Genomic DNA, 26,188 nt, shown 5'->3' on the forward strand with positions numbered 1-26,188 from the left:
GAGAACTGCGGAGAACCTGTGTGTCAGGTACAGACACACCTGAGAGGGGAGGCCCCCGCGGAGGTGAGGCCAGGGGGGGCTTCCAGCATCCGGCGAGTCCGGAACACGTTGTGCAAGACATCAGAGGAGTGGGAGGCACGCCAAGCCCACAGAGATCCAGGCAGAATAGGTGCCTTCTGCCCTGCGCACACTGACCTGGAATCAGCATAAATCCTTTACGCCGCATGGTTCAGGTTAAGATTGGGGGTTGCCAGGCTGATCTTGGATCTGCTGACAGGGGTAGAAAGTGCTCAGAGTGATCCATGAAGGTGGCACCGCAGGTCAGTGGTGGCCAGCACTCCCGCACTCAGAGACAGAGGAGCATGGGCTCACGGGGTACCAGGAGGGAGGGAGAGAGAGGGAGGGAGAGGAGGAAGGTGGAGGAGGAGTGTGAGGGGAGTGTCATCTCTCTCTCTCAGCCTGCAGAGCCTCTTTGATCTGCCGGGTTTGGACCCGCACCCCAGCCAGCAGCTGGCCTTCCAGAGCGGCATGGAGCCCTGCCCCGCCCAGCTCCAGCAGGGGCTCCAGGCCCGGGACCCCGCCCCCAGCCTGCCCCACGTCCCGGCGCCGCCTCTTCAGGTCCATGCCCCCCGGCGCTCGGCCGTTGTCCTGCGGCTCCTGGTGTTTCGGCGCGCCCGCAGCCGGCCCCGCCTCTTCCTGCTCCTGCGCATTCTCCTTCAGGTCCCTCCCTCCCTTCTTCAAGGGCGGCTGCTCCTGCTCCTGCCCCGCTCCCGCCCCGCCCTCGACCACGCCCACACCCTCGACCCCGCCCTCAGCCCCGCCCGCTGCCCTCTGGGCCTCCACAGGACGCTGCTCCTGCTCCACCTGCTCTTTCTCCGCCCTCTTCACCACCTTCTCCTGCTCACTCTCTCTCTCTATCCTTTCTCTCTCCATCCTCTCCTCTCTCTCCATCCTTTCTCTTTCTATCCTTTCCTCTCTGGCCAGCCTTTCTCTCTCTATCCTTTCCTTCTCCATCTCCATCTTCTCCTTTTCCACCCTCTCTCTCTCCATCTTCTCCTTCTCCACCCTCTCTCTCTCCATCTTCTCCTTCTCCACCCTCTCTCTCTCCATCTTCTCCTTCTCCACCCTCTCTCTCCCCACCCTCTCCTTCTCCACCCTCTCTCTCTCCACCCTCTCTCTCTCCACCCTCTCTCTCTCCACCCTCTCCTTCTCCTGCTCGATGCTCTGATCTGCCTTCAGCTTGTTCCCAGCCTCCAGCTTGTCGTTTTGTCTCTCGGCCCCGCCCTGTCCCGCCCCATCGGGCTGCTCCTGCCTCGGTTTGGGTTGAGCCGGCCCCTCCTTGCCCCCCTCGCCCGCCGCGGGCTCTCTCTGCCCCAGCGGCACGCCCCTTGCGCCCATCTCCCTCACTGCAGCCGCCCCAGCGTTGGGGTCCGGCTTGGCCAGGTGCCGCGCCTCCGGGCGGTCCTTGCCCGGCTCGGGTTTGGCCCCCTGCTGGATCTTCGGGGGAACTGCGTGAGGCCGGTCCTCCTGTGGAAGCCGCTCCTCCTGACCCCTCCCCCCGTGCTGGCCCGGGTTCTCCTTCACTGGCTTGTTGGCGGGTTCAGCGGCAGGGTGGTCCAATCCTTGCCCCGGACCCGCCCCCGCACCTGCCCCGACCCCTGCCACGCCCCCCTCCGGCTGCTGCACCACCCTCTCCACCGCTGCATCCGCCACCACATCTGATAAAGGAAGAAGAGTCACACCATCACACAAAGAATGGGTACCCTGTGTGTATGTGCATGTGTTTAGTCTATGTGTATAGTGTGTGTTCAGCACGTATGAGACAACAGGAATCAGTGTATGTGATATGTAGTGTGAGTTATGTAGTGTTCTCAAACAGTGTGCATGTAATGTTTAGTATAGCATTTGTAGTCAGTGTGTGTATGCAGTATGTGTTGTGTGTATAATGTGTGTAGTGTACGTGTATAATGTGTATAGTGTGTGTATACAGTGTGTAGTGTGTGTATAATGTGTGTAGTGTGTAGTGTGTGTATACAGTGTGTGTAGTGTACATGTATGTGTGTAGTGTGTACACGTATGTGTGTAGTGTGTGTATACAGTGTGTGTAGTGTGTGTATAATGTGTGTAGTGTGTGTATACAATGTGTACTGTGTATATAATGTGTGTAGCGTGTGTATACAGTGTGTAGTGTGTGTATAACGTGTGTAGAGTGTGTAGTGTGTGTATAATGTGTGTAGTGTGTGTATACAGTGTGTAGTATACGTGTAGTGTGTGAGTAGAGTGCACGCTGGGTACCTGCTCCTGCAGGCCGCTGCTCCTCCTCTCCCTCCTGCTTCTGGTGGATCTCCTTGTGCTGCTCCTGGATGACAGCGAGCAGCTTCTCCTGCTGATCCAGCAGCCTCTTCTGCTGCTCCTGCTGCTCCTTAATGACCGCCAACAGCACAGCGTGGTCCAACTGCCCCTCTGCAGGGGGCCGGAGGAGCAGTGAGGGGGGGTGGAACACGAGGGGACACGCACACACACACACACACGCGCACACACGCGCGCACACACACGCGCACACACACGCGCACACACACACGCACGCACGCACACACACGCGCACACAGACACATGCACACAGGCGCACGCGCACGCACACACGCACACGCGCGCACACACACGCACGCACACACACGCACGCACGCACACGCACGCGCACACACGCGCACACACGCGCACACAGACACATGCACACAGGCGCACGCACACACGCACACGCGCGCACACACACGCGCGCACGCACACGCACGCACACGCACACACACGCACGCACACACACGCACGCACACACACACGCACGCACACGCACGCGCACACACGCGCACACACACACATGCACACAGGCGCACGCACACGCGCACACACACACACGCACGCACACACACACACGCACGCACACGCACACACGCGTACACTGCGGGGAGCTACGGCTAGGCAGGCATGAGATTCTACTGTGTGTTTTACAGGGCTTTCAGCCGCTACGCTAAGTTAGGAGGAGAAATGAGCGGAAAAGAGGAGGAAGGAGAGATTCGTACCTGCGACCAGCTTTTTAATCACTGCAGCAGAGATCCGGAACACAGCAGGGACACAGAGAGAGAGGAGAGAGGGAGAGAAGGAGAGAGAGGGAGGGGGAAAGAGAGAGAGTGAAAGAGAGGGAGCGAGAGAGAGAGAGGGAGAGAGAGAGAGAGGGAGGAGAGAGGGAGGAGAGAGGGAGAGAGGGAGGAGAGAGGAAGACAGGGAGAGAGAGGGAGGGAGGTAGGGAGAGGAGAGAGCAGAAGGTGCACAGTGCTTTTAAGAACTGGTTCTGCAGAGAGCAGAGAAGCAGGACAGTCAGATGGGAGCAGGGATCTGGTCTGACCGCAGAGGTGCTCAAGGTGCCAGCCCCAGCACATCCAATCAGAGTGCCCCACAGATCGCGGTCAAGTCAACCGCTTAGCAAAGCAAGACTTTTCATTATTCGAAGCTGAGTATAACAGCACACATGCCTGACCTCACTACATCTACAAGCCTGACAAAATGCTACACCTTTGCAGTATGCAATTTTCAGAGTGTCCTCATTTGATTTTAGCTTTAGTTTAAATTGTATCAAACTTCAGTAGAATCAAAATTTATCACCATCAGAATCAATATCATTATTACTGATGTTGTCATCAGCCATTTGGGAGACTGAGACAATTAAGAAATACAATTATACAATTAATCAGCACAGTGCATTCATGAAACAGTGAATCAGTACCATGTCAACTACCAGCAAAAAAACCATCCTGTCACCAAGGTGAGAGTGGGAAAGACAGACAGGCAGGCTGTAAGGGTGTACCTGTTCCCAGTTTTAGTCTTCCACTTGTTCTGCTCCATGCTGTGGTCCGTTTCAGCTACACTCATGTGAGGCCACAACAATCACATACACCTTCTTAAACTCCCGTTTCACACTCTACTGCTGCTGAAACATTCCAGTGAACGAGAGAAACGCGAGTATAACTCAAACAGGACAGCTTCAGTGCTGCCTGAGCAGGTCCTCCGTGTTCTGAATAAAGAAAAGCTTCAGCGGTGTGTCTGAACCGCACCACTGTGTTCTGTCTGTCAGAGTGCTGCTGAGGCCAAAGACAGCCCTTCCCAAAGAAATCACAGCTCATTCGATTTCATTGTACATTCCTCTGTCTGTCTGTCTGTCCCATCCAACCCAACACCCTGTGCGACTGACCCACGAACACAGAACGAATGGCAGGAACTCTGATTCTCCTCCTCTCTAAGGCTACCCCGAGGTATGTGGCACCGCATAGGCCGGGCCAGGTCACATGACCCTCCCGCGCTCGCTCACCATCCATCTTGTCCTCGGCCGCGGGCTCCTTGGCCTCCTGGCTCTTCTGCTCTTTGTGCTCCGGGACTGGCGCTCCCTCCAGGGACTGGTGCGGGTCGGCCTCGGGCCCCGGGGCCTGCTGCTCGCCTGAAATGCACCGAGCACAGAGACCATCACAGCACCGACACACAGCCCACTCACACAGCACTCACACACAGCCCACTCACACAGCCCACTCACACAGCCCACTCACACAGCCCACTCACACAGCCCTCACACAGCCCCTTCACACACACAACACTCACACACAGCACCGACACAGCACTGCATCATGCTACATTAGCTTAGCAGACACATAAGCGTTACTGACACAACTAGCATTTTTTACATGTTAACAAGAGGCTTAATTATGGGTTAAGCATCTTGGACCACGAGCACAGCTGTGCCCCACTAGGGAGTAAATCTGGCAGGCTCTGGGTTGTCCCTGTATCACACTGCTGTCCCTGATTCAGAGTAGAAGCTGTATGAAGGTGTGCATGTTGTTGAGATGCAGAGGAAGGAAACACTCACGTTTCCCAGGTGCCATTTCAGCGGGCGGGTCCCCTTCCGCAGGCTTCACCCCGGCGTGTTCACCAGCCTTTCCAGCATGCCCCTCTTTCTCAGGGGGCGGTTTCTCCAGGTCCTTGTAAGCCGGCTGGTCCGGCACCTTCTTTTCCTCCTTAGCGGGTTTCTCCACCACCTCGTTGGCTCGCTCGGCGGGCTTGGCCACCTCTGCAGCCTCCTGTTTCACCTCCGCCGGGCGGGGCAGAGCCTCCGCCGCCTGCCCGCTCTTTTTCTCTGCCTCCTGCTCCAGCCCCGCCCCCTGCTCAGACTCCTCCTCCGGGGGCGGGGCCTTCTCATCCTCCTTCAGCTCGTCCCGGTCCTTGCGCACATCCACCACCACCTCGTCGTGCGGGACGGGGGGCTCATGGCGATGTGCCTCGCCATCCGGGACGGCCACACCTGGAGGGCGAGGACACAGGCACACGCTCGCGTGAGGGCTGAGCCAATCACAGACCAGCTGAGTGACATCATAATGAGGACAGACATAAGGTCAGTTAGGACATGCGCTGAATCCAGGGGGGTGAGTGTGAGTTTGAGTTAGGCTCAGGATGCAGGTCAAAGGTCATGGGCCCGGGAGCAGAACCCTGCCGTGGCAGTCTGATTAGCAGGGCTCATTCTCAGGAGTGAACGCACTAAGCCGAGGAATAATTGGGTCATCTGTGCATTCCAGAGATGAGAAATGAAATCTCACAAGTACACTCTCCAAAAATACATGCTGAGAGAGAATGAGTGGGTCTATTTAAATCTTTCCCATGACTCCTCTCCCCTCCCTCTGTAGTGACCTGACACCAGTCAGACACCTGTGGGTTTCCCTGCAGGAGGAGCAGCCATCCGGGAGGCTTCAGCAGAGTGGCTGTGTTGGGTTCTGGTGGTTCTGGAGGCCGTGGGCCTGCAGTGCAGGGTTACCTGCATCGGGCCGGTCCAGCTGCACCTCCTCCTCCTTCCTCTCAGGAATCTCCACCGGCACTTTGATCTGGGGCGGTTCCGCCGGCTCCCGCTCCGCCGGCTCCCGCTCTTTGGCTCGGCCCGCCTCTCCAGGCAGCTCGGGCCTGTCCACCACGTCTGCCACCACCGGCTTCTCCACTGCTGAGAGAGCGCAGTCAGTGCCGTCAGCTCCGGCTACAGTCAATGCCGGTTCCCACGGCAACACCGTCAACTCCGACTACAGTCAGTGCCGATTCCCAAGCAACACTCCGACTACAGTCAGTGCCGTCAGCTCCAACTATAGTCAGTGCCAGTTACTGCAGCAACACCGTCAGCTCCGACTACAGTCAGTGCCGTCAACTCCAACTACAGTCAGTGCCGGTTACTGCAGCAATGCTGTCAGCTCCAACTACAGTCAGTGCCGGTTACCGCAGCAACACCATCAGCTCCGACTACAGTCAGTGCCATCAGCTCCAACTACAGTCAGTGCCGGTTACTGCAGCAATGCTGTCAGCTCCGACTTAAGTCAGTGCCAGTGCCCATGGCAACGCCGTCGGCTCCAACAAGCAAGTGCCAGTTCCCACAGCAACACCGTCAGCTCCGACTACAGTGAATGACATTAGGCTAAACTACAGTCTGACCCAGAATGAACTGCACCACAGTCAGCTCCATACAGTCTATCTGTGATTGCACTGCAGTGCGAGCCGTTCTGAGGTCTGCAGTCAGCGTCACATGCCCCTTTTCCACCAAGGCAGTTTGAGGGCCGGTTCAGAGCCGATGCCTAATCGCGAACCAGCTCTTCGCATTTCGACAGCCATAGAACTGGTTCTCAGTCAGGAAAACTGGTTCGGGAGCGGCACCGACTCTTTGCTGGTGTAGAACCAAGAACCGCTTATGTCAGGGGCTGGGGGCGGGATTATCGTGACCAACAAGACCAACTAAAATTTTTCAAATGTTTCGCCTTGTTGCCAGCCAGCTATGTATTTCCCCGTATTTCTTAGTGGTTTAGCGAGCTACTAATTTCTCACATCAACGTAACATTGATGGCTAGCGAGGTGGCTAGCTAGCTGTTGGTCAGCTAACATTACCCAAGCAAGCATAGCTACTAATTTCATAACACTGATGCTTGCTTGGGTAATGTTAGCTGACCAACAGCTAGCTAGCCAGCTACCGTAACCTTGGTAACAGTAGCTAATGTTAGCATGCTACTTCCTAGCGTCGCTTAACATATGGCTTTGCAAAATGCTAACATTGTATAAAGTGTAGTGGACAAGTTTGTTTTTTTAAAGCACTGTTCTCTTGTTTTTGTTGTTGTTTGAAAGCGGAGATGCATACAGAGTCTGTATACAGATTGTTTACAGACGTATACAATGACGTGGCTCTCTGGCCCGTGGAAAAGCAAACTGGTTCTTAGAAGGTTCGCAAGTTGAACCAACTCCGAAACGGCACTAGCACCAGCCCAGAACTAGCACCTAGTTCGCGCTGGTGGAAAAGGGGCATCAGAGTGCAAAACCTATAGCTCTGACTACAGTCTGTCCCAGAGTGCACTGCAACATTAGCGGCTCTGACTACAGTCTGTCCCAGAGTGCACCGCAACACCAGCGGCTCTGACTACAGTCTGTCCCATTGTGCACCGCAACACCAGCGGCTCTGACTACAGTCTGTCCCAGAGTGCACCGCAACACCAGCGGCTTTGACTACAGTCTGTCCCAGAGTGCACTGCAACATTAGCGGCTCTTACTACAGTCTGTCCCAGAAGGCTTTGATCCAATGTTCCATAAGATGATCCAAAAAGTCATTCATTTATATAATTAACAAAGAGTTGACAGTGATTATGGAATATATTCCTATGCTGTTCTGTGCAGTGAAGGTGAGTGTACGGTGTCAGTCACCTGCAAGCTCCCAGTGTAATAGCGACCATGGTGAGTATCAGTGTTAGTACCACAGATGCAGTGAACATGCGGAACACACAGGTTAGGGTGAAGAGGCTGAGCTGGGAACAGACAGTGCCACTAGATGGCAGCACAGATTTAACAACTGCAGAGTCGAGGCAGGCCAGGATTACGCTGAAGATAAGAAATCAAAGACTCTTCTTCTGCATATAACCTTGCCTTTTGCCTTCAGGCAGATACCTTCACACAATTCACAGCGTACGGAAAATAATGACCTACAGCTACAGCTGCTGCAGTTACACACGCACACCCTGCTTTTTCTATAAGACAATGCTGTCTGCAGCTGGACCTGCTGCTAGATTGCAGCTGTAATCATTCAATGGGATTCTGTAGCATTTTTCTGTTCAGAAACAGAATGACCTGAAGAGACCAGTAAGACAAAACCACACACACACACACACACACACACAGACACAGACAGAAACAATCAGACCCACATACACACAGTTCCAGGAAAAAAAAACAGAAAAACAAACACACAGATACACACATATAGATGCACACAGGCAGACAGACACACACATTTGTGTGTGAATGAGAATGTGCGTGAGTGCATGTGAGTCGAGCACAATGAGTGACCCCTGTAAGAGCTGCCAGCTGTCTGTAAGAGCTGCCAGCTGCCTGTGAGAGCTCCATCTGCCTGTGAGAGCTCTGTCTCTCTGCCTGTGGGAGCTCCATCTGCCTGTGAGAGCTCCGTCTGCCTGTGAGAGCTCCATCTGCCTGTGAGAGCTCTGTCTCTCTGCCTGTGGGAGCTCCATCTGCCTGTGAGAGCTCCATCTGCCTGTGAGAGCTCCATCTGCCTGTGAGAGCTCTCTCTGCCTGTGGGAGCTCCGTCTGCCTGTGAGAGCTCCATCTGCCTGTTAGAGCTCCATCTGCCTGTGAGAGCTCTCTCTGCCTGTAAGAGCTGCCAGCTGCCTGTGAGAGCTCTCTCTGCCTGTAAGAGCTGCCAGCTGCCTGTGAGAGCTCCATCTGCCTGTGAGAGCTCTCTCTGCCTGTAAGAGCTGCCATCTGCCTGTAAGAGCTGCCAGCTGCCTGTGAGAGCTCCATCTGCCTGTGAGAGCTCCATCTGCCTGTGAGAGCTCTCTCTGCCTGTGAGAGCTCCGTCTGCCTGTGAGAGCTCCGTCTGCCTGTGAGAGCTGCCATCTGCCTGTAAGAGCTGCCAGCTGCCTGTGAGAGCTCTCTCTGCCTGTGAGAGCTCCGTCTGCCTGTGAGAGCTCCGTCTGCCTGTGAGAGCTCTCTCTGCCTGTGAGAGCTCTCTCTGCCTGTGGGAGCTCCATCTGCCTGTGAGAGCTCCATCTGCCTGTGAGAGCTCCGTCTGCCTGCGAGAGCTCCGTCTGCCTGCGAGAGCTCCGTCTGCCTGCGAGAGCTCCGTCTGCCTGCGAGAGCTCCGTCTGCCTGCGAGAGCTCCGTCTGCCTGCGAGAGCTCCGTCTGCCTGCGAGAGCTCCATCTGCCTGCGGGAGCTCCATCTGCCTGTGAGAGCTCTCTCTGCCTGTGAGAGCTCCATCTGCCTGTGAGAGCTCTCTCTGCCTGTAAGAGCTGCCAGCTGCCTGTGAGAGCTCCATCTGCCTGTGAGAGCTCTCTCTGCCTGCGGGAGCTCCGTCTGCCTGCGAGAGCTCCGTCTGCCTGTGAGAGCTCTCTCTGCCTGTGAGAGCTCCATCTGCCTGTGAGAGCTCTCTCTGCCTGTGGGAGCTCTCTCTGCCTGTGAGAGCTCTCTCTGCCTGTGAGAGCTCCGTCTGCCTGTAAGAGCTGCCAGCTGCCTGTGAGAGCTCCATCTGCCTGTGAGAGCTCTCTCTGCCTGCGAGAGCTCTGTCTCTGCCTGTGAGAGCTCCATCTGCCTGTGAGAGCTCTCTCTGCCTGCGAGAGCTCTGTCTCTGCCTGTGAGAGCTCCATCTGCCTGTGAGAGCTCCATCTGCCTGTGAGAGCTCCATCTGCCTGTGAGAGCTCCATCTGCCTGTGAGAGCTCTCTCTGCCTGTGGGAGCTCCATCTGCCTGTGAGAGCTCCATCTGCCTGTGAGAGCTCCATCTGCCTGTGAGAGCTCCATCTGCCTGTGAGAGCTCCGTCTGCCTGTAAGAGCTGCCAGCTGCCTGTGAGAGCTCCATCTGCCTGTGAGAGCTCTCTCTGCCTGCGAGAGCTCCGTCTGCCTGCGAGAGCTCCGTCTCTCTGCCTGTGGGAGCTCTGTCTGCCTGTGGGAGCTCCGTCTGCCTGCGAGAGCTCCGTCTGCCTGCGAGAGCTCTCTCTGCCTGCGAGAGCTCTCTCTGCCTGCGAGAGCTCCGTCTGCCTGCGAGAGCTCCGTCTGCCTGCGAGAGCTCCGTCTGCCTGCGAGAGCTCCGTCTGCCTGCGAGAGCTCCGTCTCTCTGCCTGTGGGAGCTCCGTCTGCCTGTGGGAGCTCCGTCTGCCTGTGGGAGCTCCGTCTGCCTGTGAGAGCTCTCTCTGCCTGTGAGAGCTCTGTCTGTCTGCCTGTGAGAGCTCTCTCTGCCTGCGAGAGCTCCGTCTGCCTGTCTGTAAGAGCTCCGTCTGCCTGCGAGAGCTCCGTCTCTCTGCCTGTGGGAGCTCCGTCTGCCTGTGGGAGCTCCGTCTGCCTGTGGGAGCTCCGTCTCTCTGCCTGTGGGAGCTCTGTCTGCCTGTGGGAGCTCCGTCTGCCTGTGGGAGCTCCGTCTGCCTGCGAGAGCTCTCTCTGCCTGCGAGAGCTCCGTCTGCCTGCGAGAGCTCCGTCTGCCTGCGAGAGCTCCGTCTGCCTGCGGGAGCTCCGTCTCTCTGCCTGTGGGAGCTCCGTCTGCCTGTGGGAGCTCCGTCTGCCTGTGGGAGCTCCGTCTGCCTGTGAGAGCTCTCTCTGCCTGTGAGAGCTCCGTCTGCCTGTCTGTAAGAGCTCCGTCTGCCTGTGAGAGCTCCGTCTGCCTGTGAGAGCTCTCTCTGCCTGTGAGAGCTCCGTCTGCCTGTGAGAGCTCTCTCTGCCTGTCTGTAAGAGCTGTGTCTGACTGTGAGAGCTCTGCCTGCTTCAGTCACTCCCAGCTCGGCATGTTTATAAAGCGTAAGTGGCTCCGGCTTCTACAGCTGTAATTACTCTTTAATTTAAAACAACACTTAATTAGGTGCTGCTGACAGGTAACAGATTGCAGTCTTAATTCTCGCCGCCGTTCTTATTTATTTATTTCTGCCAGGCTCAGAGCGACACTGCAGTTCCGATGAGTCTCAGCCGCTGTCAGGCCTCTGCCAATCAGCTGCGGCTCGGAGGGGAAGGGGGAGGGGCAAGGGGAGGAGACGAGAGAGAGAGAGAGAGAGAGAGAGAGAGAGAGGGAGAGAGAGGGAGAGAGAGGGAGAGAGAGGGAGAGAGAGGGAGAGAGAGAGAGCGCATGGGGGAGTCTGTCCAACATGGTTAGGATTTCCCTCTGTAGTTTTCACTCATCTGAAACACACACACACACACACACACACACACACACACAAATATACATATACACACATACAGTCACACAGCTCCCAGCATTCACGTCCACTTACACCCCCCCCACAGTGCCCGCCCCACTCAGGTGCCCTGCGTTACCCGGGATCTTGGGGGGTCCCGGGTTGTCCACTCTCTTGTCGGGCAGAATGGGCGGGGGCTGGATCTTGGGGGACTTGCCGGTCGAAATGGAGACAGTGGTGAAGGTGCTGATGAGGAGGATGCCCAGACCCACCCACAGAACCAGCTGGGGAAGAGGAGGCGGAGTCAGAGCACAGGAGCAACACAGAGAGAGAGAGAGAGAGAGAGAGAGAGAGAGAGAGAGAGAGAGAGAGAGAGAGAGAGGGAGGGAGAGAGAGAGAGAGGGAGAGGCTGTGTCCCAATACGAAGGCAGCATTTGAAGGGTGCATTTTCACTATTTTCACAATTTTGCACACTTGCCCTTTGTAGGCATGTCCCAAACTGAAGTCATCATAAAATGTGCCCTTCTAAGGTGCCTTATTTCAGTTAAATTTGAGGGCAGCATCCGATGTATCCTTCACCAGGCAGGGTATCCCATAAGTCTTTGCGATCACCTCAAGCTTCATGACTTCTTTTAAATTAATGGCGGCCGAAAACACCACCATGGTAGACGCGGTGGTAGCAGAGGAGCTCATTATAAATGTCTGTATACAGTGAACTCAATAATTTGTTCTGGTTATATCTAAAAAAATACATTGTAATTATGTAATACACTGGAATAAAGTAGTAATGTTTTTAAGCCTCTGTGAGCTTTCCGTGAACTAGCTAGCTGGCTTGCTAGTAATCACATTACTTTACAATAGAACAAGATAGCTACCCAGCTAACATAGCGGTAGTTTGGTTGTCCATCCAACAAAGGTGAAGTCTTTTACAGCTACTGAAATGCTTAACATGATAATCTGATTAAATTGAAAAAGTAACTGATCTAGTGGCTAGTTATTTAGTTCGTTTTAGTTAGTTATTTAGTTAACTAATTTTCTCTCCGGGGACGCAAACGATCTATGACGTCACCCTGCCTTCAAAATGTGTCCCGATTTGTTGCCTTTTGAGGTCCCTTTTTGAGGTTCTCTATTGAGAGAGACACTCTCTCTCTCTCTCTCTCTACTGCTCTTTCCCATCATCCCTTTCTCTCTCTCTCTTTACTGATCTCTCTCCTCACCTCTCCCCTCAATCCCAGCCATGGTATCACTACGGCGACTTGACCCTCGCTCTCCCAGGAAGCAGGGGAGAGCCGCAGAGTCAGAGAGGGGGGAACGGGACGGACAGACAGCAACACTAACACTAACACTGATTCTCCTGCGTTCACCTGTGCAGAGAAGCCGTTCTTCTGGATCTTCCTGTAGATCAGGGCGGGGCAGATAAAGCAGATCAGGCTCCCCATGGTGGCGCCAGTGAGTCCCAGGATGGTCTCCACTGAAACCAGAGAGGAACAGGGAACAGCGGGTCAAACACCTCTGAGAACGCAACACGGAGTTAAACTATATGCAAGGGAGCGCGCACATGGCTACGGAGAACGGCATGATGGGAAACCAGCACGTGCGGACTGTGCTGAACCTGCACTCACTGACCGTTGGGAATGAGGATCCCTCCCAGCATGGTGCCAAACACGATGCACAGAGTGATCATCTTAAACCGCAGCGGGGGCATGTACCCGGCAGCAAACGTGCCATCCTTCTGCTGAGAGAGGGAGAGAGAGGGAGAGAGAGAGAGAGGGAGAGAGAGGGGGGACAGGGAGGGGGAGAGAGAGGGGGGACAGGGAGGGGGAGAGAGAGAGGGAGAGAGAGAGAGAGAGGGGGAGAGAGGGGGAGAGAGGGGGAGAGAGGGGGAGAGAGGGGTAGAGAGGGGGAGAGAAGGGGAGGGAGAGAGGGAGAGAGAGGGGGAGAGAGGGGGAGAGAGGGGGAGGGAGAGAGAGGGAGAGAGAGGGAGAGAGAGAGAGAGCGAGAGAGAGAGAGGGAGAGAGAGGAGGAGAGAGAGAGAGATAGAGAGAGGGGGTGAGATGGAGCGAGAGGGAGAGAGAAAGGGAGTGAGAGAGAAGGGGTGGATAGGGAGAAAGAGAGAAGGGGTGGACAGGGAGAGAGAGAGAGAGAGGGAGAGAGAGAGAGGAAGAAAGGGACAGGGAGAGACATTCCTGTTAACCTCCACTCACACAGTCCCCCCACTCCACTCCCCCCTCTCTACTGTCCCCCCGGTCACTGGTCCCTTCCCACGCATGCCCTCAGCAGTGTCCTTCCCTTTGACACAACACCACAGCACGTGAGGTTTCACACCGTCAGCCTGAACCTGGGCGTGGCCCGGGGGCGTCACCCTGGGGTGTGTGGCCCTGGGGCGTGGCCTCACCTGCTGCTCAAACAGCATGGTGTTGATGGCCTGCCGACAGGGCAGGATCATCATGGGGAAGCCGACGGCCACCGACATCATGAAGCCGACACGGATCATCTCCGTCACCAGGTTCGAGGGGAAGTTCATCAGTACGTTCCCCGCGATGTTCTCCGTGAAGCTGACGTAGCCGAAAAAGCCGACCTGCACCGGGGGGGGGGGGGGGGGGGGGGTGGGGAGAGAAGGGGAGAGAAGAGAGACGATACAGTTCGTGCTCCGTGTCTGATATTAACACCATTAATCACGTCCTAGAGCCCATGCATCAGCACCCAGAGAGGGACTTCAGCACCTCCTCCTCCACTCCCAGAACCCCACCCCAAAACCACCCTGGCCTCCACCTGACAGCCGAGGCCGTGACAGAGAACAGAATGAGAAATTATATGCTCCCCGCGCTTATTTTTATAGATAGTCTCTATGTTTGTTCTTCTTTCTTTTTCTTTCCTTGAGGAAGGGGTAATGAATTTGTGCTGAGCGGGCAAACCAAGAAGGAAACGTCGGCGTGAAGTTATAAATGGAATCGTCCTACATTCGTGAAAGAGAGGGACACTTTCGGCCGCGCGGACCCTGCCGCTTCCCGCTGAACGGAAACGGGTCCTTCAGCCCCGAGCCTTCGCGCAGAACGGGTTGGAGGAGTGGCCCCGCTAACAGCGGCAGGCGAGAGACCTTACCTGCTGCAGAGCTCTCGACTGCTCAGTGTCCCTGTCACAGCGCAGGTTTCAGGTCACACCCTGCCGGTCAGGTGTACGGCGGAAAGGCCTCCGTCTGAGAGACGCACTGTGAACGCCTCACGCATCCACACACAGCAACAACCCCCCCGCCCCCCGCGCACGTGTCAGCGTGTGCGTACATTTTACATTCTGCTCAATTGGTGGAGGTCATCTTCCATCTGCAGCTCTGATTGGCTGATTGATTTCTGCTTTCCCTCAATAGCAGACGCTTTTATCCAGAGTGACTTACACAGGTCACAATTCTTACATGTTATCCATTTATATGGCTGGATATTTACTGAGGGAATTCTGGATAGGTATCTTGTCTAAGGGTACAGCAGCAGTGCCCCAATGGGAAATCGAACCAGCCACGTTTCGGTTACAAGTCCTGCTCCTTACCGCTATACTACACTGCTGGTCCAGTCAGACTGAACACCCCACTCCCTCTGTGTCAGTTAAACGCACTCCATTCTTGGTCCTGGCCGACGCTCACCGAATTTGAAGGTTGCTGAATTTGACACCCCAACCCTCCCTGCTTATCCCGCTCAAACCGTTCACTTCCCTCACAGAATCAATCGGGTGTGATAGATCCAGTGGCCCCCAACCCCCCCGGCCGGACCGAGAGCGTTCATTGGCTGTTCCTCACCGTGATGTAGAAGGTGGTGACCACATTCAGAGACGAGGTGAAGATGGTGCTCATCCGCTTGACCGACGGCTCGTCCAGGCTGTCGTACGTGGGCAAGACCTGCCTGCAGAGTCAACCAGAACGGAGTCTTCAGTGCCCCACACCCAGCCTGCCAGGAGGACTCTCACACATACAAATACATACACACACACACACACACATACAAATACATACACACACACTTACAAATACATACACACACACTTACAAATACATACACACACACACACACATACAAATACATACACACACACACATACAAATACATATACACACACATACACATACACACACACACACAGGCACAGCTACAAAGATGTACATGCATACACACAGTAAGGGTATGATATTGGACAAAATGTGACAAACTGAAAAAATGAAGGACTACACAGGTTTCTGAAAGAATCATTTCTTTCCTCTCCAACTTCATTCAGCTCAGTCTATCAGAGTCACAGAGAAGGCAAAAATGTTTCCCCAAAGGGGGAAAGCGACCAATCGGGTGATACCCCTGCTGCGTGCACACACGTGAGGAACAAATACGGCGCTTTCGGAAAGCGACCAATCGGGTGATACCCCTGCTGCGTGCACACACGTGAAGAACAAATACGGCGCTTTCGGAAAGCGACCAATCGGGTGATACCCCTGCTGCGTGTACACACGTGAGGAACAAATACGGCGCTTTCGGAAAGCGACCAATCGGGTGATACCCCTGCTGCGTGTACACACGTGAGGAACAAATACGGCGCTTTCGGCGTTAGCCTCAAGCTGCTGAGCCGTCGTCAAGGAGAGAGGCGCTAAAGCATCCTATTGGCCGCTGCTTGCCCGTGGGGCACCGTGGGATTTGTAGTGTGAAAAACTGCGGTGGCATCGCCTCAGAGATCCTGAGTGCCTGCAGAGGGAGCCACGGGGAGCTGAAATTAACGCACAACTGGCGCTTCCAGCGAAAACAGCGAAAACGGCGAAACTCAGCACAGCCCCTCCACGTCAAAATAAATGTCCAGCGATGACATGTGGTTCACCAGCCACCGGCTGCGTTAAGGTTCGGCTCCTGTTATTCACTGGACTCCACCTGCTTCACGAAGACACACGGACACAGGGACACTGCGTGCGTCTCTGAATGACAAACAGCTGACAGAACACCGGGCGTGGCCTGCACCGTCAGCTGTGGTGGCATACAGCAGAGGCAAGGCATTTCACATCTCCAAAACCCAAAAAGACGCCCTGCGCAGAGGGGCTTAAGGAGTCTCTCAATACCACTCTCACAACCGATTTAAACAAAAGGACTCTACAAAGGCACAATCACACGGGATTACGCTGCTGCCCACAGACTCAGCTGCAGCCTGGAGTCCAAACACCGCCGGAAAGTTCGGGAAGAATGAAACCACGAAGGAACGCTGGCAGGGAGACCGGATCTGGAAAACCTATCGACGCTACACGCAAAAACTCCCACTGCAGTCTGCTTTCAAGCATAACAGCACAACCATTAATATTTTATAAACAATGAAAATATCTGGACAGAGAGAGAAACTTTTTTTTAACATTCATGACACTGGATAAAGGAAACGCATCTGACAGCGAGGACCAGCAGACTGGCCGACTAACATGCTCTCCGTCTTCTGGAAAAAAGCGACAAAATCACTGTCTGACATCAAGGCAACCCATAAACATGGACGCCAGGGCATGTTAACTGAGGACTTTACAACTGCCATATATTAGAGTGGAGAGCTCGTCACATTTTAGAACCTTATAAACTTTGTTGGCAGTCTGTTCTCTCTCTCTCTCTCTCCCTCCCTCTCTCTCCCTCTCTCTCTCTCTCTCCTCTCTCTTTCCCCCTCTCTTTCCCCCTCTCTTTCTCCCTCTCTCTCCCTCTCTCTCTCTCTCTCTCCCCCTCTCTCTCTCCCTCTCTCTCTCCCTCTCCCTCTCCCTCTCTCTCCCTCCCTCTCTCCCTCTCTCCCTCTCTCTCTCCCTCTCCCTCTCCCTCTCCCTCTCTCCTTTCCCCCCTCTCTCCCCCTCCCTCTCTGTCTATCCTCTCTCTCCTCTCTCTCCCTCTCTCCTTTCCTGCATCAGACAGAGAGGGCAGAGAAACAGTAACTCTCTCGTTTTTATTGGTATTTGTGATGCTGCTCTGCTCTTTGTTTCACTGCTGGACTCCGCCCTGAATGTGACTGAGCAGAACAGACGACCCCCCCACCCCACAGAGGCGGTAATCAATGCCACACAGCACTCTGAGCCGTGGGGGGCTGCCCCCTGGCACTGACCGCCGCTCAACGACAGCATTAATTGATCGGCTTGGTTTTCACGCGTGGTTGTGCCGTGTGATTTTTCATGGTTGGTGAAGATTAATTCCATTCGGCACTTTGGTGGAACACAGGAGAGCTCAGCTCTGACACAGGCCGCCTGCCCACCTCACTGATCACGCTGCAGCTTCAGAAACAGCCCAAAGTGCAGGTAACGGCTGCGTTTCACGTTCTGCAGTTACAGAGGCAACGTTCGTCTCGACTGCAGTAAAAATAGAAACCTTACACTGCGGCTCTACAGCATAGCTGACGTGGCCAGAGTCATTTCATGCTTTTTACCCCCCCCCCCCACCACCTCACCCCCCCGGCCATGTCAAATCCAGTCACCATTCGCAAATCCCGCCAGACATCACTAATCGCTTGGCTGAGTGGAGAAAAGCACTCAACAACGAGCAGCGTATTACTTCACCCTTTTAATCTCTACATGCTGATTCCCCCACAACCTGTGACCCCCCCGCCACTCCCTCTTCTGGCTTTCGCAAGCTTGGGCACCATAGCAACCACAGACCAGAGGAGGCGCCAGAGCACACAGATGGAACAGCCTGGATGGCTGGATGGATGGACGGACGGATGGATGGATGGACGGATGGATGAACAGAAGGAGGAGGTGAGATGGGGAGAGCGGGAGCGGAAAGGGAGGAATATCCCATCTTCCCCTGGCGAAGCCGACCCACATGTCGCTGGGCCTCAGAGCTCAAACAATGCTGTTCCACTCAGCAAAAACCTCTCTATTCCACCTGAAACACACACTTTCCCCTCTGTATGAAAGTCTTTAACATCTTAAAGACAAGTGCGAAGGTGACCCCCCCCCCGAGGTGATGTACACCTGCGTGTCCAGGCCCCGGACACACACACAGTGCATGCGTTTGAGTGCATCAAACGATGCCACAGACAGACACTGGCGGGGGCATGTAGCAGTCAGGAAAAAACCCCTCCTGTGTCTCTGATGATCTCAGGGGAACGACGAACAATAAAGTCCAATGACTCACTGACTGCGTAACATCCGGAAGCCAGTCAGGCTGAGTATCTTACATGTAAGCCACCCAGCGGGGACTCAAGCCTAAAAGGTTCTGGTTACACATCCACGCCCTTGAGCGCTGCTCTCCTCCCCCTCTGCAGGGGGCAGTATTTTGCAAGTCGGCTCCTTTCTCCCTGCCCCCCCCCCCAGAGCCAGAGTGCGGCGTATGAGAACACCGCCTCCCGCCTCAGACTCCACTGCGGTCGCAGGGCGCGGTTACGGCCCCTCGAAAGTGCCAAAAACCCGAGAGGGCAGGGAGGTGGGGTCAGGAAGCAGGGCTGGACCTGAGGGAATTCAGCGAGGAGAGAAGCACGGCTCACTCCAAGGCCTGGTGCCCTTCAGAACAACACGAAACAAACCCACAGCATTACCGAGGCGTGCAGCTTTCTCATTTTCCCATCAGCTTCAGCAGTCACGATAATAAAACGAGGGTTTGAAAAGCGGAGAGGGAGTGGAACAGGGCCTTCAGCAGCAGAATCACACCGCGAGAGCTGGAGGAGTGAGAGATCGAAGGAAAGCAGGACCGAGAGCCCAAACTCCTTTCCTCCCCCTGGAGAGGCCGCGTCTCTTTAGGGGCAGGAAGCAGAGTGGCCACGGTAGCAAGCAGCTGATTGGTTTAGCAGCTCGGCCTAACCTCACGCCCCCTCCTCCGCCCCGCCCCCGCCAAACAGCAGCAGCTCACGGCTCGGGAACAGGAAGGGGAAACGAGGCGGTACTTACGACTGACAGGCGAATGCCATGCCACAGATAGGGAGGCAGCGAAAGACGCCGTCCCAGCACACGAGGCTGACCCGTGCCAGCCAGCGCCCGCTGAGGAGGCCGTGTTTGAAGGAGGACAGCACCATCTGCGTTTGAGGGAGAGCAGGAAGGTTAAAGGTGGTCCCGGAGGAAAGAGGCGCGGCCCACGGCCCGGGCCCTGCAGAGGGGAGAGTCCCGGAGGAAGACGCCGCGATAACGGAAACCTCGCCCCCTTCACTCCGGCCACGCCCCCGCCGGTCACCTTTCGCCCCAGGTTAAACCTGCGTGAACGGGTGTACAGAGGCCTCATCCCCCTGCAGGGGGCGCTCCGAACACCTGCGCCCAGCCAGGCGGAGCACAGCCTGCGATATGGCAACCACGTTTCTAAACGCGATTTAAACGGGGGAGAGAGTCTGAGCCCATGCAAGCTCCATCAGGGCGGCTCAGAAATACTCGCTGGCACGTCTGAATTTGGCTGAACCTCTTTTTGGGTGTTTTCTGGGGGGCTGCCACACACGCACGCGCATAAATGCTGACACCAAAATGGGTGGAATGGAGCGAACAGAAATTTGAGGTACACCACATTCACAGAGGTTTAAAGATGAAAAAAAGCACAATCATATACAGATGTAGGTATGATTTTTTTTTTGGAGGTGGGGCTGGGTGGGTGGGTGGGTAAGGCAGGAGAAGTGGGAAAAAAAAAATATGGGATGGAGACACCAGTTTTGGGTTACCATGGCACCAGCTGCAGGCAGCCTCATCCCAACTCACTCCAGATCCACCACCTGTTTACCCCCGCCCCCACCCCAAACTCCACACACCCCGCCCTCTGCCTCGGCCTCTGACAGCATGCTGAAATGGAGAATAAGGGGAGGGGGGGGAGCTTCCATGCCCCCCCCCACCCTGCACCACACCCACACACACACAGACACACGCAGATGGAGATCAACAGGATGGGATTGGATTGGTGGGGGTTAGGGGGGGAGAGGGGGGTCGTTCGCGTTGGTACCTGCGTTGGTCTTTACTTACGGGTGGCAGCAGAAGGTGGTGGCGATTATCGGAAGGCACTGAATGACCCCAGAGACTCGCCACAGGTGCACACGCTCCACCCAGGAGCCACTCACAATGCCGTAACGCAGAGAGGACAACACTATCTAGAAGCAGCATGACGGGGCAGAGGGAGAGACAGCACGCATAGGGTTAGAGGCGGGGCCCTGGACCTGTGACTGGAGGGAGGGGCCAATGTCCCGAACCTGTGAGGGGAGAGAAGAGGCGGGGCCCTGGACCTGTGAGGGGAGGGAGGGGGCGGGGTCCGGGCCTGGACCAATGAGGGGAGGGAGGGGACGAGGTCCAGTCCTGAACCTGTGAGGGAGGAAGGGGGTGGGGCCCTGTACCTGTGAGGGGAGGGAGGGGGCGGGGTCCAGTCCTGGACCAATGAGGGGAAGGAGGGGCCAGGCCCTGGACGTGTAAGGGGGGGGGGGGGGGGGGGGGTGGGGCCCTGTGGGCCAGCTGGAACCATGTTCTGGGACTCAGTAAATCTGGATGCTGTGTGGGTGAAGGCCTTCAGGTTGGCGCAGGTACAGCCCAGCTTAGGCCTCTCTCAGCTCCACCTGTGGATGTGGATCTGCAGGATCGAGTAACCGAGATCCAGGGGCGTGGAAGGGGCAGGGCAGGGGAGGGGTCTGCTCCATGATGCCACCTCCCACACTGCTGTCACTCAGGAATTAGCCAATCACACTGCTCCGTGGCAGGACCGCCCACTACCACAGAGCAGCCACTCAGCACAGAGCAGCACAGATCACTGACGCACTCCACACCTGCCACTGACTCTACACGCAAGCAACATGCAATCTACAACAAAAAGCATTGTTTCAACTTTCCTACTGTGTTTCCAGAAAACATGAGTCAATTTGTTTCAATACCTAAAGGTGTGTCCAACAAGAAAGCATGCTAGCAAACACCTTCAGCATGTCCTACTGACTGAGCACTGTGGTAAGGGTGAGCATGAGAACCAGAAAAGAGAGACACAAGCCCCAAATATACTGATCAAACAGGACCACAAATGAAGTATTTTCTATTTATTACAACAGACAAAGAAATTGTTTATTAAGAATAACTGCACCCTCTTAATTTTTTAGATCTCCACAGGAATCAGAAGTGGGTGGGTCTGTAGCCAAGCTGGTCTGAAATCAGAAGCCACAAACATATCTAGTCACCAAACAGAGAGAATTTTATCAATGAAAATACAGCCTGCATTGAAACACTTTGTTGAAACTACAGAAACGGTGTCATCAATGAGAGATTACCACCGATACAGGTAAACATGTTTGCTGGATTCTGCGTTAATCTTTAATTTGGCTCAGTAAATAAAAAGCATCAGGGAGCTCCACCTCTGATATCAAACATGGCCTTGTGCTGGATTTAAAATAGAACAATGTGTCAAATGTGCTTCATCCTGAACTATGATATAATGAGCAACTTATATGTGCAACAATATTGTGATTTATTTTAACAGTTAAAGAATGGTTGAATGAACGGTGACATTTTAACTATATTGGGAGCTTAATTTTCCTTGCTTTCTTATAATGAAAAGTGTCTCTCTTCCAGTGCAATCATGCCCACCCCTCCACAGTGAGCAGACGACATGTGACTCAGCTGCACTGGGCCTATACTGCACCTCTAGCTGCCTAACACACCCCGTGTACACACTGCCCCCTGGTGGTGTAGGAGAGCAGCTACTCACCACAAACATGAAGAGCGTGTAGAACATGAGCGCCATGGCAGAGAAGGACTGGATGGAGGACATCATGTTCCTCTGCAGGCTGAGCGGCAGGACAATGAACAGGGACACGGCAATGAGCAGCACCACCCGGAAACTGCCCGTCACCTGCAGGGGGGCGGAGACACAGCGTGTCACACAGAGAGGGGGCGGAGACACAGCGAGTCACGCAGCGAGGGGGCGGAGACACCGCGTGTCACACAGCGAGGGGGCGGAGACACAGCGAGTCACGCAAGGAGGGGGCGGAGTCACCGCGTGTCACACAGCGAGGGGGCGGAGACACAGCGTGTCACACAGCGAGGGGGCGGAGACACAGCGAGTCACGCAGGGAGGGGGCGGAGACACCGCGTGTCACACAGCGAGGGGGCGGAGACACCGTGTGTCACACAGCGAGGGGGTGTGACATGCGGAGGGGGCGGAGACACAGCGAGTCACGCAGGGAGGGGGCGGAGTCACCACGTGTCACACAGCGAGGGGGCGGAGACACCGCGTGTCACACAGCGAGGGGTGCGGATTCAGCGCGTGTCACACAGGGAGGGGGGCGGAGTCACCGCGTGTCACACAGGGAGGGGGGCGGAGTCACCGCGTGTCACACAGAGACATACAGAGATACATAAACCCAATTCTCAGGGGCACACTTAGGAGCTGGAAACCAGGCTCTGAACAGAAGGACACACCCACCTGGAGACCCAGCAGCTGGGCGAAGAAGTTGGAGCCCAGATCAGCGATGACCACATAGAAAGCGATGCAGGTGCCCAACATCAGCCCAATCATGCTGCAAAAAGGGGGGGGGGGGGGTCACACAGAGTCTCACTGTCACATTCCTGCACCAGCTCCCCAAACCACCCCCCCCCCCACAGGGGCGGGGGAGCGAGGCCCGGAACACTCAGGCGGAGGGTGCGATTCCCAGGTGGGGCACCGCTGTGGTCCCCTTGGGCCAGTCTACACAGCCTGAGCTGCCTCTGTGAGTATCCAGCTGTATAAACTGACAGCGTGTAAAACTGCTAGCTGGGTAAGCTGCTCAGGGTGAGAGTGTCTACTGAGCAAATGTGATGGAAACCTGGGGGCAAGATCACTGTTAGGGAGCTGAACGGCCAGCCAGAGGGTATCAGGGTTAAATCCCAGATTTGGCGCTGCCGCTGTGCCCCTGAGTAAGGTACTGTCATGAACTGATTCAAGGAGAGTCAGCAAAGATCCACCTGTATCATACTCTGTGTAAAATGTCAAAATAGGTCCTGTATATCAACATTGTATGAGGGTGCCCGATGAGAATAATAATCTATTTTCAAATTGGGGCACTCTTAACAGTGCACAAAATACTCACCTCGTCTCTACAAGCGTCTTGCCTGCTTTCCCATAGGCATGGAAGGCTGGAAATACAAGCACACACACAATCAAGACCCCTGACAGTGGTGGCCACAGTCACTGCTGAAATCCCATACGAGTTATGTCAACGCTCTGAACTAGTTTGAGAAGTCTCGCACAAAGATCTCTATGTGAAGCATGCAGCGCCCTGCGGCGTTTGACCACCGTAACTCCTAGACAGTGTAGGGAAGGGTAACAGCAAGGCGGAGAGCCCACGCCCCTCACCCAGTCCGGCGTAGGTCCTGCGCTTGCTGCTGCTGGCGGAGTGCACCAGGAACATGCACGACTGGTGCGTCATCCACGAGCAGAAGAACAGCAGCAGCGTCCCGAGCACGATGCCACACTGCAGCCGCGAGCGCGCACGGGGACAGGGAGGGGATGACGACAACGGTCAGCAGACATCGTGACGTCATCAACACAAGCTCACACACAGCCGCCTTCGTAACAGAAAACATCTTTTTCATGGTTGCCGTGGAAACAGGTGGGGCGATCATTGGAAAAGGCTCAAAGGAACCCTGTATTTACTTCTAAGGTTTCAAAATGCGAACCAAAACAGCGGGACTGTTTCTGATGGCGTTTAAGGGATCACGGCTGGCTTGCTGCCAGGTTTGATTAACAGAAATCGCCTTAGGTCACCACAATTTTAATCTTTTGCTCGGCGACAAATTGCTATTTGACTGCATTTCCCCATGACCGAGTCATACAGTGACGGGCTATGGAAAGCAACCCGGCGTGGCCGGGGGTTCGCTTTCGCTTATTAAAATTTCATCTGCACAGACAGCGGGCGTTCTTCTCGCATTGATGAATACGTACCTGTTTAAAACAAAACGGCATGGTCAGCACGCTGACCCCCACGATGCTGTTCACCACGTTCATGATCAACCCCCAGTTCGACGCCGTCATTTTTGCGGTTTAAATTCGCGGTCTTGTATTTCCAAATACTTCCGAGGGGCGATCGGTGGGCTGCCTCGGTTATCGGCGCTCACACATCGATCGCTGGTCAGCTACGAGTTTAAATCCACCAGAATTCCCACTGTGTCCTTCAGAGATTAATGACGTGGCGCTGCAGCCAGGAAAACACAAACAAAATTCATGACTACCGACGCTGGCGAGCTGGCTGGTTAGCTTGCAACCCAGTTTCGCCTCCGACAAACGTTTACCAGAATATAATCACCATTGATTTTTACACTTTGCGTTTAACTGGAAATTCCCGTCCGTCAGAATAGCCAGCTAACTTCTCATCACTGAATAACTCAGCTCATCGTTTGCACCGAAAACTTTTTTTCCCAGCCACACTTCAATAAATTGCAAAAGTAAAGCCTATGTTGCAATCAGTAGCCATTTCCCAATTTATTCTCCGATGCAACGAGCCTACAAAGGCACTGGTCCGATCTTATCAGTCGCGTTTTGAGAAAATATCTGTTTTCAGTTCGCTATATCAATATTTTGAAGGCCACTCGATTTCCCGACTTCCTGCATGCGCAACCAGGAAGTGCTGCGGGGTCGCGGAGAAACACGTCGCCAGCGCGCGCGAGCGCACCCCCCCCCCCCCCCCCCCCGGCCCAGGACGGCCGCGGCTCCGGCGGCCGCTCCGCTGCTCCTAGCGGACAGGAGGTCAGCATCAGCCCGGGCAGAACCCTGTCCGTGCAAACTCACGCAAACACGCGAAAATGACCCGATGCGATTGCCATTTACCGGCATGAATAAACGGTGCACAAAAATGATGTTCCTGGAGTTGCATGACTTTTCTAATCTAGCAGGGCTCATCCCGCGCTGTAAGACAAGTCATAATCGTAATAATAAAAATATTACGATCATCATCATCGCCGTCGTCATCATCATCATCACCATTTTCATCATTATCATATTGGTCTGCAGTCCTGTTCATGTGCAATCAATGAGGTCAATGTTAAGTGCTTCCTCTCTGTGAGAGCTGGGAAAAACAGGTGTTGAGGCTGTGATGATACAACACGGCAGAATCTGAGTATCCGGAAGCCTCTCAGTAAATCCGCAGTTTGGAGCTCGATTAGCTGGTCTGAACATCTGTCTGTCGGTATCAGTAAACTCTATGTCATCCTGCTAATGTAACATGCTGTTTTAGGCTCTTCCTGGATGTGTTATGGAACTGGTTCATGTTGACTACCAACCTCATATCAGCAAGCAGCTCGCCAGTTATGTGGTAAAGCAGCTTAAGTGACAGACCGTGATCAGGAAACAACACAGAGTCAACGCAAGAAAAGGGCCGTTTTGTGTGTGTGTGTGTGTGTGTGTGTGTGTGTGTATGTTTATGTACCAGACATAGAGTGCAAAGTGCTATTTCTGCTAGTGATCTAAAATAGAGGGGCATCTGGAGTGTATATTTATTTTTTGGCTGAAGCAATGTTTCAATATGGCCTCTTAACATGTGGCCATGGGGCCCAGCAGTGTACAGTGTGTTGCATGACAAATTACATCAGAAAATTACTGCATAATTATAATGGATCATTTTGTTTAGTTTTGAGCGTACCTCCCTATTGAAAAGGAGCAGAGAAGGCAACCGTAGACATCATCATTATGTTGACTCACTTCAACCTCCCACCATCCATTCAGCAGCATTAGAGCCAGTCAGACTGGGGAAAGGTCACACGGCAAACTCCATCACTCTCCCAGGACGCCGGCAGCCCCTCTCCATTGCGAAAAGTGCCACAGGAACTTTAATGCCCTCTGTGAATCAGCACTTTGAGTTCATGTCTTCTCCCCTGATGTGGTGAGGGAGTTCTCTCCCACGGTCTCACGGACTGGGTTTGGTGTCTGTGCTTTGACAGGCATGATCTGCCCTGTAAAAAATAACTAAAAAAAACTAAAATGTTACAACTGCTCTTAAATGGATTCGGTCTATCATATACAAACCCCCCGTTTAAAAAAAGAAGCTCTGTAAAGGTCGATTACCAAGGCACCTCTGCG

At 54.5% G+C, this 26,188-nt stretch overlaps 1 protein-coding gene across 3 annotated transcripts; it reads right to left on the reverse strand.

The window, feature by feature from the left end:
• Positions 1 to 395: 395 nt before the first annotated feature.
• Positions 396 to 24,720, reverse strand: slc38a10 (solute carrier family 38 member 10). 3 transcript variants are annotated; one of them, XM_036525402.1, is made up of 17 exons: positions 24,059 to 24,720; positions 23,471 to 23,588; positions 23,205 to 23,250; positions 22,562 to 22,655; positions 21,845 to 21,988; positions 19,084 to 19,208; positions 15,010 to 15,112; positions 13,618 to 13,800; positions 12,849 to 12,957; positions 12,587 to 12,693; positions 11,362 to 11,506; positions 5,849 to 6,025; positions 4,910 to 5,341; positions 4,361 to 4,486; positions 3,078 to 3,098; positions 2,296 to 2,463; positions 396 to 1,718 (listed from the first exon to the last, which is right to left on the reverse strand). In XM_036525402.1, exons 1-17 carry the CDS (start codon positions 24,146 to 24,148, stop codon positions 442 to 444), a joined length of 3,465 nt encoding a protein of 1,154 aa, XP_036381295.1. In that variant the 5' UTR covers positions 24,149 to 24,720; the 3' UTR covers positions 396 to 441. The 3 variants fall into 3 exon arrangements, with proteins under 3 accessions (XP_036381295.1, XP_036381287.1, XP_036381303.1); XM_036525394.1 differs by lacking the exon at positions 19,084 to 19,208 and adding an exon at positions 20,131 to 20,255 and having other exon boundaries at positions 5,849 to 6,028; XM_036525410.1 differs by lacking the exon at positions 3,078 to 3,098 and having other exon boundaries at positions 5,849 to 6,028.
• Positions 24,721 to 26,188: the final 1,468 nt, after the last annotated feature.

This window comes from Megalops cyprinoides, chromosome 1, assembly GCF_013368585.1.
Source record: "Megalops cyprinoides isolate fMegCyp1 chromosome 1, fMegCyp1.pri, whole genome shotgun sequence".
NCBI classification, from domain to species: domain Eukaryota; kingdom Metazoa; phylum Chordata; class Actinopteri; order Elopiformes; family Megalopidae; genus Megalops; species Megalops cyprinoides.